Source organism: Panthera tigris, chromosome D3 (assembly GCF_018350195.1).
Source record: "Panthera tigris isolate Pti1 chromosome D3, P.tigris_Pti1_mat1.1, whole genome shotgun sequence".
Lineage (NCBI taxonomy): Eukaryota > Metazoa > Chordata > Mammalia > Carnivora > Felidae > Panthera > Panthera tigris.
In genome coordinates, this window is record NC_056671.1 from 18,826,192 (window position 1) to 18,843,129 (window position 16,938).

The window sequence follows — 16,938 nt, forward strand, 5'->3', positions numbered from 1 at the left end:
ATGGTACCCCAGGGGTGCACATCCTCTTCGGTGCTGTGTTGCTAGGTGTTGGGGGTGTTCACCGTGTCTAGCTCTGCTTGCCCACCCTAGTGAGCAGGTGAGAAAAGTGCTCACCGCGTGTAGGTGAGGGGGCTCATCTCAGAACATTGGCACTGGCTCTCGGTGTTCTCGGCTGCTGTTTGCCTGGCTTTCCTGGCAGCCCCAGCCCGATGCTGTCTCCCAGGCCCTCACTGCAACCACAGTGAGGGTTGTAGTTGGGACCTTTAGAAGGGGGTCAGTAGGTACTTCATAATCTCCTAAACTGTGTCCTTCAGGGTGGGCTGGGGGGAAATAAAAGAAAGGACACTGGAGTTGACATGAAGTGACCTGGTTTCAGTCCAGCTCTGTGCCTTACTTGATGTGTACTTCGGTGTGGTGGGGTGGGGGGGGGGGTGTCCCTAGGCCTCTCCACACTGTCCTCAGCTATGAAATGGTGATAACACTTCTGTGTCTCAGGGTCGTTGACAGGATGATAAATTTCGCAAGGAAGGCAGCAGGGCTTCCCTATGGGATAAGGCATGATCTTGTGCAGGTTCAGACCGTGGGCTAAGCCCAGCCTCGTCTCGTGGTCTCATTCCAGATGGAGGGCCGGCGCGACAGCATGCTGGAGACAGCCAGGCACTGTTTCACGTCGGCGGCCCGCTGTGAGGGTGACGGTGATGAGGAAGAGTGGCTCATCCACTACATGCTGGGCAAGGTCGCCGAGAAGCAGCAGCAGCCTCCCGCTGTTTACCTGCTGCACTACAGACAGGCTGGCCACTACTTGCACGAAGAGGCTGCCCGCTACCCCAAGAAGATCCACTACCACAACCCACCTGAGTTGGCCATGGAGGCCCTGGAGGTGACACTGTGCTGGCCGAGGGCAGGGAAGCAGGGCAGGGGTGGGCCAGTCTCTCTGTCTCCCTGGGGATGGGGCATGAGGTCCCAGTGACTCCCATGCAACCCGCTGGAAACTTCTCTGTGTTCAGCAGCTTTGTGTGCGATTAAATTAAAGCGGCCTTTCCTCTCTCTTTTAAGGAGTGCTTACTATCCTTTCTGGGAGAGGAGTGTCTTATTTGTATCTCCCAGAAGAAAGTCATCTTTCTTCCTTAGCACATGTAGGTTCCAAGAACCTGACTCAGTGATGACATCATTGCAGCACAGCATCTCCCAGTGCCCAGGGCATCCACACTGCAGGGTGGCAGGAGAAGGCTAGGTGCCCTTGTCCCTGGCGAGGCCATAGGGTATGCCCAGAGCACCCAGCTTGGCAGGACAGGGCCAAGGGAGTAGCCTGTTTTCTTGACCCCAGACTTGGGTCTTGTGCTGCTCCTCAAGAGAAGAGCAGTTGTTTACAGCTCAGATTTGCTTTTACGATATCTGGAACACACAACTCCACACTCTCCCCGATGCTCAGTGCAGTCCTGTGAGGCAGGCTGGGAGGCTGCAGCCAGCACATTTTGTAGGGAGGAAACTAAGCACACGGGTGAGGATCCAGATATACTTGGCCCGGCCCAGGACTTGCTGCTTCCTGAGCACTTTAGCTTTGCCCTTTCTGAGGCTGCGTGCCCAGTGCCTGCCAGTCCCGTGTGCCCAGCAAGCTTCTTGGAGTTTGGGGTAGAATCTGCTTGTTTATTATGCCTTGTCTGCCTTTATATACTTTTTTTCTGATTGTAAAATTAACACACATTCATGGTTAAAATATATATAAGAATCAAACGTTCAGAAGTGTTTAAAAAAAATTTTTTTTAACATTTATTTTTTTAGAGAGAGAGAGAGAGCTGGGGAGGGGCAGAGAGAGAGAGAGAGACAGAAAATCCAAAGCAGGTTCCACGCCATCAACACAAAGCCCAACATAGGGCTCAAGCTCATGAACCATGATCATGAGATTATGACCTTAGCCGAAGTTGGACACTCAACCAACTGAGCCACCCAGGTGCCTGTCAAACATTCAAGAGTGTTTAAAATAAAAAGCTAAAGTCCCCAGTGATCCTATCCTCTTAACCCAATAATCCCTATTAACAGTCTGGGCATGTATTTATCTTTCTAGATTTTTCCCCTATTGACGTATAGATACGTAGTAACATTTTCATACCATTTTGCAACTGGCATTTTTTTTTAAGTTTATTTATTTATTTTGAGAGAGAGAGAGAGCAGGAGAGTGAGAGTGCATAGGGGAGGGGCAGAGAGAGAGAGGGGGAGAGAGAGAATCCCGAGCAGGCCCTGCACTGTCAGTGTGGAGCCCAGTGCAGGGTGCACTTCTCTTCCACTTCTTCCTCAGCAGGGTACAGGCAGGGCCTGCTCTTGCATGCATATCAGGGAGCACTTACGGGGGATTTTCAAGGGTCATTTAGTGTTGCATCCACAGTGTCCTGTGGCCCTGAAAGGTTATACTGATCAATTAGCATGTCTGTTTTCCCTCAACCATGTTAGTATTCTCTTTCCAATATTTGCTTGTGTGAACAAGCAGAAAAGTCTCATTTTTAAAAATTTGCCTTTGAAAAATGATGCCTGCTGAGTGGTTGACAGCAGCTTTTCAGGGACCATCTTCATAGGGTTCATGATAAAGTGTAGTTCACTTTCGTACTGAGCACGTCTTCAGCAGCTTCCTGGTTGCCGTCATTCCCAGCCCCAAGCCCCACGTCCTTCCCACTACAGCTCTTTCATGCTTTCCACTCGGGCTGAGAAGGCTGAGACCTAGAGGACTAGTGTGACTTGCCCTAAGTTATTCAGCAGCAGAAGAGAAGGGCGGTTGGGGCCAGATCCCCTGCACCCAGGGCCCTCGTGCAGCACCCAACCCGTGTGCGGGAGGTAGCTCAGCCCTCAGGAAAACGACAACTGTGTTTTTCTTCCACGGTGTTTCTTTGACTTTTGGCTTCTGCTGCTGCCTGATAGAACCAATGAGCAGGCAGGATGGTGTGCCCGTGGGGTCCAGGGACTTAACAGGTAAGGAACTGAGGCCCAGAACACCATGCCGGCTCTCAGGAGAACAGGCATTCAGCTGCAACCTGTGGATATCTTGCTTTAAAAGTGACATTTCTCTTAAGACTTTAACCCTGCCCTGGTGAAAACTCACCTCTGCTCTTGAACCCAGATTCAAAATACTGAACCTGCCACTTGGTTAAACTTTGCCAATTGAATAATTTGTGCTCTTCCGGCAGGGCCACCTGGGCACGTGTGTGTGCCCAGAGGTTTTCTGTGCCTAAAAATGGAGTTGCTCGGGTTAATTACTTGGGGCCACAGGCGGGCTAGCGGTGGAGGGGCTCTGGGTGTGGGCCCCTCTGTCCAGGATGCCCTCTTGAGAATGCTGCCTGGGCCATACCCCCTGGCAATCTCACCTGCATGGTCCTTGGCAGCCTCTCTTGAGAACCACCTCTGCGTGAGAGAGGCTGGTTAATCAGGGCCTGCAGCCACAGGGTTTCCCAGCCTTCGTAACACTCCTTGTGCCACCTGTGGGAGTCCGTGCCACAGGCGGGAGCTCACACTGCACCCACAGGTGGATGCGAAAGTCAGGCCAAGTGACCTGTAGAGGTGTCTGTGTCTGATGTGACATTTACTTGGGAGCAGTAGAGGGCAGGGCGGACCAGAGTTTAACGTGGCCCTGGCCTTTCCTGGCTGTGGGGATTTGGGCATCTTACCTCAGACATTTGTAAGTGGAGGATTGTGGTGAGAACTTAAGGAAGTGAAGAAAAGCACAGGGCCCTGAATGATGCGGCGTGCCTCCTTCCCCTCACCCTGTACCTCCTGGGCAAGCTTCTCTAGGCCTACAGCACCCAGCTTGCCCAGGTGTAGGCACACAGACAGAAATCAACTGTTCTGCGCTTCAGGGAGTCTGGAGTGTGGTGGGAGACAGGTGTGGAGGCTCACTTTGTATGGGCGCCAGGAGAGGGGCACACAGTGGGTGGCAGGGGCTGTGGTGGGAGGAGGTGCCCACTGAGCAGAGGTGAGGGTTGTTATTCTCATTATCTTACCACCACTTGCCTGCATCACTGGCTAAACATTTAAGCTAGAATACTGAGAGTTTGTGTCCATTTTAACTGTCAGAGCTTGCTTTGAATGAGTTATGGGTTGGCTGGTTTAAAAGCGAATGAAAAAAGGCAGTGTGTGGTGGCCTGTCTCCTTGGTCAGTGGCCCTTTTCCAGTGTGGCTGATTGGCCTGTGGAACGGACCTAAGCAACTGGGAAGGCTGCTCACACCCAAGTATGATTCTCCTAGGTGTACTTCCGGCTCCACGCTTCCATCTTGAAGCTCCTGGGGAAGCCCGACTCTGGGGTCAGTGCAGAGGTCCTGGTCAACTTCATGAAGGAGGCTGCAGAAGGACCCTTTGCCAGGGGCGAGGAGAAGAACACGCCCAAAGCTTCAGAGAAGTGAGTAGCACCTCTTCACCTAGCAGCTTATACCATGTGTACCCTGATGGCTCATTTACAGCAAGGTGGCATTCGGGGGGTTACTGCTGAGTAAATCGGAGCTCACTGAGTCTCTGGAACTCATCTGGAGACTCCTGGTTGCTGGACTAAGGTATTTCTGTTGAATCTGAGAAGGAGAGGCTGAGTGTGCAATCCCATGTCACCTCACGCTGGGGCCATGCCCGGGGCCACCCCATCCTCAGGGGCAGGCCCTAAGGAGAAGCCAGCTCCTCCCCATCGCCACTGGGACACAGCTCTGTCCCATGCAGAACACTGTAGGAAAGCAGTTTTCATGTTGCAGACTCTTACTCCTGGGTCCTTTTCCAGGGCCTATACCAAGAGTGGGGGCCTTGTGAGGACCTGTCTGCTGCCTGTTCTCCCAAGAAACAGGAAAGGGCATCAGAGGCATGGACTCTTCCTGTAGTTCCAGAGAGCATGAGGATGCTAGGGCCCTGGTATGGTCCCCTCACTGGGTGGAGAGGACCCTTGGGCCTTCCCTTGATTGTGGCCCAGACTTCTTTTACCCTGGTGTCCACATCTTGGAGCTTCAGCTCAGCTTGCCTCATCTCTGTGCCCCTCCCTGCCTGGCTGGGCACTGTGCAGGGCTCAGCCAAGTGCCAGAGAGACCTGTGCCCAGGCTCTGACCTTGAGGTCCATTGTCTTATAGGAGAGATGGGCATGCATGTGACAGGTCACCCAGGTGGATACAGTGTGCCCTAGAAATTATAGATGTGCATTTTTTAGTCGCAAAGGGCCCTCAAGGTACAATGAAGTTCTCTTTTATTGATCATAACTCTTTTAAAAAAATTTTAAATTATACAAATAATACATGGATATATTCTAGTTATGGAAAATTTTGGCAATATATGAACATATAGGCTAAAATTTGACAAATCCCCTTTCCTCCCCAGAATTAACCATTATTCATTTATTTTCTCAAACAATTAGCTGTGCATTTATATATGCTTCCATTTACATGTACAATTGTAGGGTTTCTTTTATTTTATAAAAACAAACTACTGAAGGTGTTATTCTCGAGTTTACATTCCCCTGAGAAAGGGGCTGGGACCAAAACCATAGAGATGGTACCCTATTCACTCCATTCTTTCTAGTGGCTACCCATAGTCTCTGGCTACATGTTATTCCATAGCATGGGTGTATCATGTTTTCTATAGCTATTTCGATGGAACACTTCAGGTGTTTCTGACTTTTTTGTTCAACAGTAGATATCCTCGTACACATGAGAGCTTGCAGTAAATCCAGATGTTTTCTCTGTCTGCATCTTACCGAGAATTAAATCTACCAGGCCTCAGGCATCACATGGAAGGGTGCTGACTTGGTGTGGAAGGGTGTGGGGTGGGTGCTTCCGAGGAAGGGCTTGTCAGCTCCCCTGTAGTCTCCCTGGGGCCTGAGATGGCTGGGCGGTGGCCTTTCGGGGCTGGAGCCCAAGGGGATGCCATGGGGGCAGTTCCTTCAGCAGCTGAAGAGACACCAGCCAGAGGAGCAGGTCACCTGAGGTGTGTGGGAGCAGTGGGCCCTAGGAAGGGCAGAGGAGGCCCGTGAAGATGGTGTGGGGTTCAGCAGTCAGGAAGGATTATCTCAGACCAGAACACGTCCCATTCCAGTGGGATGTGGAGATTCTGACCTGCACCCCAACCATCTTCCCACAGAGAGAAGGCCTGCCTGGTGGACGAGGACTCCCACTCTTCAGCTGGGACACTGCCGGGCCCCGGAGCCTCCCTCCCCTCCTCCTCTGGCCCAGGTCTGACATCCCCACCTTACACAGCTACTCCGATTGACCACGATTACGTCAAATGTAAAAAACCCCACCAGCAGGCGACGCCGGACGGTACAGTCCCTGTTCTCCCTACTGCCAGCCCAGGGCGGCACGCCAATCAAGGGGGAGGGTGCTTCGGGTGATGATTCGCTTTGTTTTGGTGAGGGGGGGTGCTGGGTCTGGGGTGACACGGGCAATGTTGCGGCTGTTCATTAACCTCATGGCCTCACGGTGATTCTGTGCTTCCAAAACATGCTCAGGGTCGCCACCTGCCAGCTGGCCCACCTGGGGGCTGGGAAGGGGCAGGGAAGGCTAAGGTATCTCACAGCTATGAGCCTGCATCTTCCCACCCCGGAATGGGGATGTGGCAGGAAAGACCGTGGACTAGCTGTTGGGGTCTGTAGGCTGCTTGGAGTGGCCTCCGTGCAATCAGTCCAGTGGCACCGGCATTGTGCCTGCCTTATTACAGCACATCCTCTGATAGCCGTGGGAGGACTGTGACTGGTGCTGAGTCTGTCACCCCTGGGAGTGCAGACGGGGTGGTGGAGTCCTCTGGGACCGCGTACGAGGCCATCCCACACGGGATACGGCAGGTGGCGACCCTTGAACCACATTTCTTACTAACATTAGGAGGCTCGCATGCTGACCTCGTAGCTTGATTTTTTCATGTTCTCCTCACCTTTACAGTGATAAGCTGTGATAAAGTATTTGCTGGAATGAACCAAATTGGTGGATTGAGAGGGCGTTAAGGTGGAGCCCTGGGGAAGCAATGACAATGCCAACAGACAAGCAGGCCCTCGCTCACACGCCGCTGATCGCATCAGGCTGTGGGGAAGCGGGCCTCGCCCTACCTTCCCCCGGGCATGGGACACCCCTTGCCCATCGCATGGGTTCCTGGAGTGTAAGATGTTGTGGGTGAGAGGAGCGTGAGAGCAGGTTTAGGGAAGTGCTGAAGGAAGATGGGCAGCGCCCTACCGCCCCCTCTGGGCCAGGATTTGGAGATAGGAGAGGAGAGGAGACTGGCAGTGCCCCCTCCTGGATTCTGCTTGGCCTGTGAGAAGGGTACGGGGAGGGTGTGGAGAGAGAGGTTGCTGATCTGAGCGCATCTGAATGCCTGCTGCTGCGTGGCTCCATCACCTCCCTGTGCCCCGGAGGGCGGATTCAGTCCTGCACATGTCCTGAAGCCAGGTCCCTCCCCATCTTACTTAACTCGGGTTCAACAGGAAAACTACCCTGTTCCCAACCTTTTACTCTTGAAAATATTGAGAAAACACACTGGATATCAATCCTTGCTCTGCAAATTAGTTTCTGCCAGGTACTCCTGTGAAGATTTAGCATCATGCCAGTTTTTGTGAGAGAGGCACGCCTCTCATTGCTGTCCACAGGCCTGTGGCCGGCACCTCTCCCAGCATTGCAGGTTCGAGCTGAGCTTGGCTAGCAGGAACCGGGTAGCAGGAACTGTGCTTGGCCCTATGAGTGCACAGAGCTGCAGGTAGCTCCCCTGGTGTGGGCGCACCCCAGAAGCAAAGAGGAAAGGAGGCAGAAAGGGACCATGATGCTGCCTGGCACCGCTGCCCAGCTGTCCCATGTTGGTGCGCACATGTGCACGTGGAGCTGCAGGGAAGCAGAGTGCTGGGGACGGGCACTGGGGTGACATGGCTTGAGTGCCAACATAATGGTTATTTGCTCTGGGAGTTTGCAGAGGGAGCCATTCAGATAGGCTCAAATATAGTTTCAGTGGTTGTGCACTTTTTAATGATTGAAAAAAAATACTTTTTTAAAAGTGATTTCTGTCAACAATGTGGAACCATGGCCCACTTTTGCCCAGTCCCAGCCCAATGTGCTAGGAAGCCCTGCACTGGCCATGCTGTGCTCTGCACGGGCCCGGCTGCATGGTGCTTTCAGAACTCTTGCCCTCCTCACCTCAGAAAGACAGCAGTGTCTGCAACAGGAAAATATTTGGGCCCTATCTTAGAATGTTAAAGTGGCCCATTCAGCTGTTACACTAGCTCGTAGGGAAAGGCCCTGGCTCTGGCGGAAGCAGCAGATTGCTGGTGTCAGGCTGGTGGCCTCAAGGCCTGCACTGCCCACCTCTGCTGCCTCCTGTGACCCAGCCAGGCTGGCCTGCTAGCCCTGGGAGGAGAACGTGTGGCCCCACACTTTCCACGCAACTCTTCAGCCTGAGACCAGCCATGGCTCTCCTGTTGTGGGAGGACAGGGCATTAGTGCTCACTCCAGGCCATAACTGAGCCCTTCTACAGGAAGGCTGATGGGTGCTTCTAGCCCTGGTACAGACCAAGAGAAGCAGTTCAGGGACCCGCTCGAGGTAAGACAGGGAGGTTGGAGTCAGGGAGATCTGCATTTCAGTCCCAGCCCCGCTGCTACCTTGCTTGGCCACCTTGGGTAAGGGACTTGACTCTGAGCCGGTTTCTTCACCTGGTGAGCAGGAGTAACGTTTTTATCATGGGTATTAAAGGAAGGTGCTTGCACAGTGTAACCACATCCTAGACGCAGGCATCCCCAGGTCATCAGAGCTGGCACAAGGGCCATGTAGCACTGCATAGCAGGAGGAGCCCGCGTCTGGGACCTGTCATCCTCAGTTTGCACCCTGTCTCTCTCAGGCCAGTTGTGTGGCTTTGGAAGAGGGACAGGCAGTGTCCTTGGAAGCAGCAGCCTCTGAGTAGGGCTGGGCCTTTGGGTTTCTGGGCCCAAGTCTCCTGTATCCTGGAGCCTGTCACAGGCTAACTTGTTATCAGCTAGACAGGGAGCCAGGCATCAGGACTTCCCTTAGGTATGGTTAGGATACCCTGCCTTTGAGCTGCCCTTCTACTTTTGTATACCTGAGCTTCAAAATCAGAAATCAGCTAGAGTCAATTCTTATTTGCTGTAAATTTTTAGAAGAGATTTAGAAAAATAGCTCCAGATTTTATGTAGGTAACTCAACATTTGATAATGGCTTCTTAGAAGAAACCATCTTTGCTCTCTTGACTGGTCCCATCTGCACCCTTGTGCCATCCTGCACTAGGGTTAGAAGCTTCCAGCAGCCTATCCACAGCTCTGGCTAAAAGGTACTCTGGGATTGGCCCTTGAGTTGCTCTGAGACACCATCATTGTCAGATATGAAAGCTAGCCCTTCTTGGGGTGGCTGAGAGTGTGCCCATAGCTGACCTGAAGAGGGGCCCTCTGGCCAAGCTGAGAGAGAATGAAGCAGCCTGCCTGACCACTCCTCCCAGCCTTCCTTATTTCTCCCGTCCATTTTGGGATTTGTCTCAAGTGCTGAAATCCTTAGTGTTGATGCTTCCTGACAAGGTAAAGGAGTCGTAGGGAATACATTGTGACCCTCAAGGGGCTCACAATGATTGCTGTTTACTCATGTTCAAACATAGCATAATGAGATTCCTGAACAAATTTTATACCCTTCCCCAGCATGGAGTGTGTGAACACGTGTGTGAGTAACTGGGCCCTGTGTCATATCAGTGTGTGCTTGCTCTGGGCTGGGCCCTGGGAGAGGTGCCTGTGGTCCCGCCCTTATAGCTGCCTTGCTTGGCGATTGGTCCTGTTTCCCTGGGAGGAAGCCAAGCTGAGGGCAGTTGGACACTCTTCTAGGGCTGCCTGGTAGCTGGGGTGAAGCTGAGGGAGAATTGGGGGGTCTAAGCTTCCTTCCACCCCAGGCCAGAGGAGGCTAACACTGGGAATGTCCTGTGCTCGCTGACCTGATGGAGACTGGATCTGTGTGCATTTCCCTGCTTTGTTTGTTGGAAGTTTGTCGGTAGCAGGGCCTATGGAGCAGGGCTGTTACAGGACACCTTGGTCCATAACTTGGCCCAGCTCAGCCAGCCTTTGGGATGTGTACATAGTGGCTCTCTTGGACTGCCAAGACCCTTGCTGTCTGCCTGCCCTGCTCCATGTTACCCAAGAATCTCGGAGCCGAGAATCTCGGAGCCAGAAAGGGCCTCAGAGAGTAGAGGTCTTGCCCTGTGGTCAGTCTGAGGCTGAGCCTTCTGTGGGGTTCTTCAGCCAGCCCATGGCCATGCCTATCTAGTGCCCATTAGCATTGTGCTGGGTGCATGGGACAATTCTGGTGCCTGTTGCAGGTTCTGGGGAAGGCAGATGTGAAGCTGTGAACCAACTGAGTGTCACGGTGCAACTGAAACCACCCCAAAGAGACCTGGCCTGGCTTTGGTGGATAGGAGGCCTTCCTGAGGAGGCAAAGCTTAGCCAAGGCCCAAGGGGTGTGTCAGTGTTTACTATGAAGGGTGGAAATAGCACAAGCTGGGGGTCAGAAGAGCGGGAGCTGTGGAGGCTGGTGTTCATGGTTGCGGGATGCCCATCTGGCCCCACTTACAGCACGAACAGAGCCTGCCCTGAGCCCCAGGTTGTAGGGTATGGGCCACGTGGGAGCCCAGGGTGCCCTGTGCAAGTTCCCATGTGACCATCTGTCCTCACCCACCATACTGTCACTGTTTGTGTCGTGTGCCATCTGTGCTCATCCTCGCCTGCTCACCCACACTGCCTCCACCAATATTGCCCGTGCTGCCCCTAACCCTGCCCACACTCTGTTCTCCAGGCTTTGTCTTTCTGCTTGCACTGTCACGGCTCGCTTCAAGGGACAGCGCAGACCGCATGCTTAGTCCTCAGTCCGGCTCCCTGCTTCCCCTGTGACCAGGAGCTCCTCCACATCGCTGGTCCTGTGATTTGGATAGTGTGTGTTTGATGTGCTTGGCTTCTGCCCACAGCCCATGTTCTCAGTTCTGGCCAGATGCAGCGGTGGCCTCCTCCCACTGCCCGTTGGCCTGGCAGGTGGCTCAGTCCTGTATTTCCATTGTTTTGTTCTTTCTGGCTTTAAAAAAGTAACAAAGGCAACAGACTCTAAGATACCAAGTTATCTTTAGAAGGACAAGTGTGTAAAAATGTACATTGTGTACAGTAGCCAAGATGCTCTGAGGTGGGCCCTGTGTGTGCAGTCCACGGTGTCCAGGCTTGGGGCAGGGGGCTGCATGTGGCATCAGTCCTCACCAGCCTCCCTTCCCAGGGTCAAGGAGAGGTCAGCTCACGGTAGGCAAGCTATATGCTGTGAACAGATGTTTTCACTGTGGGAGAGGCTCCTAGTGGCACTTAGGTTGTCCTGCGTGTGCCCTAAAAGGTGGGGACTGATGTTGGGGCAGGGAGGGAGGCTGTCAGAGGGCAGAGCCAGTCACCTTTGTTCTCCTCTCCATTCTTAACTTTTTTTTTTTTTTAAATTTTTTTTTTTTTTAACCTTTGTTTATTTTTGAGACAGAGAGAGACAGAGCATGAATGGGGGAGGGTCAGAGAGAGGGAGATACAGAATCTGAAACAGGCTCCAGGCTCCGAGCTGTCAGCACAGAGCCCGATGCGGGGCTCGAACTCACGGACTGCGAGATCATGACCTGAGCCGAAGTCGGACGCTTAACCGACTGAGCCACCCAGGCGCCCCTCCATTCTTAACTTTTAAGAAACCTCTCCAGGCTGTAGCTGGTCATGGTATATGTTGAGTGCCTGCTATGTGCTGGGCAGGAAGAAGGCCCACGAGGAAAGCCAACACGGGCACCCTGATTCCCGCTGCCTGGTTGGATCTGTGTGTCCCTAGGTGGTGTCTTGGGGCAGCAGTTGGTGCCATGAGAAGGTGCCATGAGCTAACTGTGGGGCCTGGTGGGTTGGGAGGACTTCCTGGAGGAGGTAGTCCTCCAGAGAGGCCTGCAGGGCCGTTTCAGGTGAGGGACATTGGGAGCAAAGACATGGAGGTTGGAGGGCCCTACAGCGTTTGGACTGAGGTCACTGGGGTGGACAGAAGAGAGACCTTACAGGGAGAGAGCTTGGGAAACCAGCTGGGTCCGAGATAGGGGCACAGGGGCTCTTTGTGACAGAGTGATGCATGGTGAGGGTTACACAGTGAGAGCTGCACATGAAGACAAGTCTTCTCCCAGCTCTGAGCATGAGCCTCAGAGGCCCAGAGTGGTGACGCCGCTGTCTGAGCACGGCCATGGTGATACTCTTGTGCCTGCCTGTTGCCTCAGTATGTCTGCCTCCTTTTCAAGGGCCCTCGTGTTTCTGGTGTCTCTTCTCTTGGGCGTCTGTCCAGGCTCCTTGGCCTGCCAGAGGGTGTCCCTCCCTTACAGCTAGCCTGGCTTCCGGTGGATGTGTTCTTTCCTGGTGGTCATCAGGGACCCACTGGGGCAGGGTTTGTCCGGCTGAGAGATTGCTCAAAATATTGGTTCCCCCCAAGTTTACTGTTCTTAGAAACCTGTTGTTTCTAGTTGGCAGAACATTTGTGATCTTTTCAGGGTTCGCTAGTCACAGTTGCTGCAGATTTTGATGATACAACCACATCTTTCCCCTCAAACTTTCATTGAACTGAACTGGTGGAATAAGTGGTTGTGAGCTATTTCTAGTTCTAACTGCTGGAGCAGGTAGAGAAAATGTACCAGGAAGCTTGTGTCTTGTAAGCAAAGAGCTCTTTTGGGTTGGCCTGGAAATCCTACAAATGTTCAAGGGATTTGAACTGAGTCAAACCTGAACAAAAAAAATCCAAATTCTTGCAATACAGTCTGCTCTCACACTCCTCGGAACGGACAGTCTTTCTGTCACCAAGCCAGGTCCCTTTCCTTCTGCATCCGCAGCTGTCGTTCCTTTGCAGTTGGCTCTGCAGGTCACACCTCAGAAGTGGAGGGTGTCATCAGCAGTGGCTGGCAGATGACATCCCTCTAAAGACTCGGGGGGAGGGGCTGGGGTGGCCCAGAGGCATAGATGTGAAACATTCCAGTGATTAACAGTAGGAGAGTGAAATATTTATAATTTTGCCACAAATATTAGTTAGTGTGAACAGGTTTTGTGTGGGCAGACTTTCAAAAGAACATTCTGAAGCAGAGCAGAGGTAGCCTGTAGAGCCTGTCCACTATTGCATCTTCTTTCCTATTGATGTCTAGGCAGCTCCTGAAGGAAATCAGGAACCTGGCCTGTGGGCAGTCCCTGGAGTCCCATTTAGGTACATGCTTCCCTGGAAGGCCATCCTGCCCAGCCCTGTGGGAAGTCTGGCTCTTCACCTGAGTCTGGGTCTCTTGTGCAGAAGAGCTTCCCTTCTCTCTCCTGTCCCGCCTCAGGACCAGGAGCCCAGGAAAACCCCCAGCCCAGGCCAGTCTGCAGAACTTACAGGAGATGGCCAAAGCAGGGAGCCAGCTAGTTCTGCCTGGCCCTGTCCTCTCCCTCTGGCTCTGCTCCAGCAGGCAGGTGAGAGAAGGGAGGGCCGTCGTTGCCTTCAGGCTTGGCAGCCTTTGCCTGCAGAGCACCGGCAGACCCACCTGGTTCTCTGAGCATCAGGACAGGCCAGCACCATGGGGGTGTCCTACAGTGCCCAGCCTATACGTGGGCCTCTAGGATGTGGAGGAAGCACCTCTGGCCATCAGTGCACAGTTACACAAAGCTGTATGTCAGCTCATTTGGACCCGTGGCCCACAGTGTCCCAAATAAGGAACGTGCTATCCATAGACAGCTTCGTGGAGAAGGTGGGACTATGGCCAGGCCTGGAAGGAAGCTCTGTTCACTGCCAATGGAAGCCGAGTGCTCTCCAAGCCAGAACTGCCCCACCTCTTCCACACATACGGGCTCCCCACATCCCTTTATCAGGGCACACTGCTAGTCTCTGGGCTGTGCACAGCGGTGCTTGAGCCTGTGCTGAATTCGGCTGGGCAGGAGGCAGTCAGGATGTGCTTAGGTGGACTGGGCTTTGCCCAGAGGCATTGTCTGCCCAGGAGATAGAGTCATTCTTTAAGAGATTTTCATTGTTTTCTTTCACCCTGTTGGTGTAAAAGAAATGAATTTAGTTTTCTTTTAATCTGACTTGCTTCTTGGTGCAAAGTTCTCGGTTGCTTCCTAGTATTCAAACTCAGGATGATTTTATTTTATTTATTTTAATTTTTTTTAATTTTAATTTTTTTTTTAATGTTTGTTTATTTTTGAGACAGAGCATGAATGGGGGAGGGTCAGAGAGAGAGGGAGACACAGAATCCGAAGCAGGCTCCAGGCTCTGAGCTATCAGCACAGAGCCCGACGCGGGGCTCGAACTCACGGACCGTGAGATCATGACCTGATCCGAAGTCGGACGCTTAACCGACTGAGCCACCCAGGCGCCCCTCAGGATGATTTTAAATAGCTTTGTGCCTACCCTCTTTGAAAGGATTAGAGAGAAACTTGGCCCTGGACTCTCATTTACAGTGATGTGCCCATCCTTTGTTTCCTAGACTTGCATCTCTCTCAGGGTTGGGCAGGAACATTACCCACGCCCTTGCTTCACAGGCCTGGTGAGTAGGGGTCACAGCTCCAGCCAGGGCACCTCAGTGTGCAGAGCCCCTGCCTCTCCAGCTCTGAGCTGCAGGGGGGCACTGCAGAACTGTGGTGGCTCATGGGGGTTTCTAGACTTATTTCACTACCCCCCGACCATCAGCCTTCCTCGGGGCTCCTTAGGTGCTCATTCATGATCACCCCTGTGGTAAGGGCTTGTCCAGAATCGCCACGGTGTCGCCGCCCCCCCCCCCAACCCCCCAGGGCTGATATTGGCTTTTTTTCTCCACCCTTTCAGAGGACAGGCTGTTCTGGGTTCTTGTGTATATCTGAGAGGCTTGGGGCGGGAGGCCTGGTCACAGTCCCTGTGTTTACATGCGTCCTGCTCCTTGGCTGTGGCTGTTGTTGCTGTGGATGTTATTTTATTTTTCTTTTCTTTTTTTTATTTAAAAATAATTTCTTTTTAACATTTATTTATTTTTGAGAGACAGAGCATCAGTGAGGGAGGGGCAGAGAAGAAGAAGGGAGACACAGAATCCGAAGCAGGCTGCAGACTGAGCAAGCTGTCAGCACAGAGCCTGACGCAGGGCTCGAACCCACAAACTGTGAGATCATGACCTGAGCCAAAGTGAGATGCTCAACTGACTGAGCCACCCAGGCACCCCATGTTTTATTTATTTATTTATTTTTAAGTTTTTTTTAATGTTTATTTATTTTTGAGAGACAGAGACAGAGTGAGTGGGGGAGGGCAGAGAGAGAGAGAGAGAGAGAGAGGGAGAGAGAGAGAGAGACAGAATCCAAAGCAGGCTCCAGGCTCTGAGCTGTCAGCACAGAGCCCGACGCGAGGCCCGAACTTGTGAGATCATGCCCTGAGCCAAAGTCAGACGCTCAACCAACTGAGCCACCCAGGCGCCCCTATTTAATTTATTTTTTAATGTTTATTTACTTATTTTGGGAGAGAGAGTGGGGAGTGGGGGAGGGGCAGAAGGAGCGAGAATCCCAAGCAGGCTCTACATTGTCAGCCCAGAGCCCGACATGGGACTCAGTCAATCCCATGAACCTTGAGATCATGACTTGAGCCGAGATCAAGAGTTGGATGCTTAACTGACTGAGCCACCCAGGCAACCCTGCTGTGGGTGTTATTTTAAAGAGTCTCAGTAGAGGCTCTACCTGCTAATATTTGCTCCCAGAGGAGCAAACACCCCTGAAGCCCAGTGCGGTCCTTTTTTGCCCACACCATTCTTAGGGCAGTCTGCTGCCTTCCCTGCTCACTCTGGTACATGAGAGGTTCCCTCACTAGGCAGCATCAGGAGGGTATTAGCACGTTGGGAGTAAATATCCGTTTGCTTAAGCCAATCCTCGGTTTTTGTAATAATCACAACTGAGATTCCAGCAAATTAGCGATTCTTTAGGCCCAAAGCCCAACAGCTTATGAGTGCATGAGCTCATCAGGCAGCAAGCCAGTTCTCGTGAGATCTTCCTGGCTAGGCCCACTTCCTCGACGCTTGCCACATGGTGCGCTGCTCAGCCATGCAGTGACTACAGCTGCTCTGGATGCTGGTGGAAAGCACCTCTCCTGGCCTATCAGAAGGACTTCATCACTGCAGGAGCATGGCCCACCATCTTGTCCGAGCCATTGGTGTTCTCTTTGTCAGGGCCAGAGTAAATGCTGCACTGCAGGATGGGTCACTGGGCTGTCACACCTGTGTGCCAGGCACTGGGATGTGGAGGCCTCCATGGGGATCCTATTTGTTTGTTGGGAACAGAGCAGAGAGAACGTGCCAAACATATTGCGAGGCCTGGAGCAGCCCAAATATGCAGATCTGGGGTTGGAATGTGAGTCTGAGACTCCCGATTTCTGAGCTCCTGCAGTGACCCTGTATGACCTCTGGAGCCAAGGGTCCGCTTTCCACATAGACAGCAAATGGGCTGCCCCTGCCATTTCTCTGAGAGAAGTGATCTCCTCACACTGGGGAATTGGGTTTGGGACCTCTCATGAGGGCAGCAGACCTGCCGGTAATCCCCATTCAGTGCTCACAGAGCCTTGGGGTCTGGCCTTGCAAGTCAGGAAAGCCCCTCACTGAGTGTGAGGCAGAGGCGTCCAGTCAGGTCCCTGCTCCCCCAGCAGTGAGACGCAGAGCTTCTGTGTTGGTCGCTGAAGGGTCTCACATACACTTCATGCCCCAGTTTCTACTGCTCCGCCAGCCCAGCTGTGACTGATACCTACCGTTACTGGGCAGCGGACATTGCAAAGGCAGCTAAGGAGGAAGGGCTGCGGCAGGCTCTGTGCGGCTGCCTGAGAGGTCCCTGTCTCCAAACCCTGCCCTATGATCAGACGTGGGTGAGGAGGCTGGAACAGCACAGCTGCCTTTGGAAGCACAGGCCTAATTCCATGTTCCTCTGTGCAGGCAGGACTGCTGTGGACGACCCTGTCATGTCAGTGTA

The 16,938-nt window shown here is 52.8% G+C and overlaps 1 protein-coding gene across 9 annotated transcripts in view; it reads left to right on the forward strand.

The window, feature by feature from the left end:
• CABIN1 (calcineurin binding protein 1) overlaps nucleotides 1–16,938 on the forward strand; it is a 153,690-nt gene that overhangs the window by 65,997 nt on the left and 70,755 nt on the right. For 7 of the 9 annotated variants that reach the window (XR_006210195.1, XM_042963050.1, XM_042963051.1 and 4 more), the window contains exons 24-26: nucleotides 620–880; nucleotides 4,231–4,382; nucleotides 6,092–6,270. Coding sequence is in view for 8 of the 9 variants with exons in the window: in XM_042963050.1 (XP_042818984.1) it covers nucleotides 620–880; nucleotides 4,231–4,382; nucleotides 6,092–6,270 (592 nt within the window). In the remaining variant the exon portion in view is untranslated. The remainder of the gene's footprint in view (nucleotides 1–619; nucleotides 881–4,230; nucleotides 4,383–6,091; nucleotides 6,271–16,938) is intronic. The other 2 variants (XM_042963053.1, XM_042963054.1) reach the window with 1 other exon arrangement.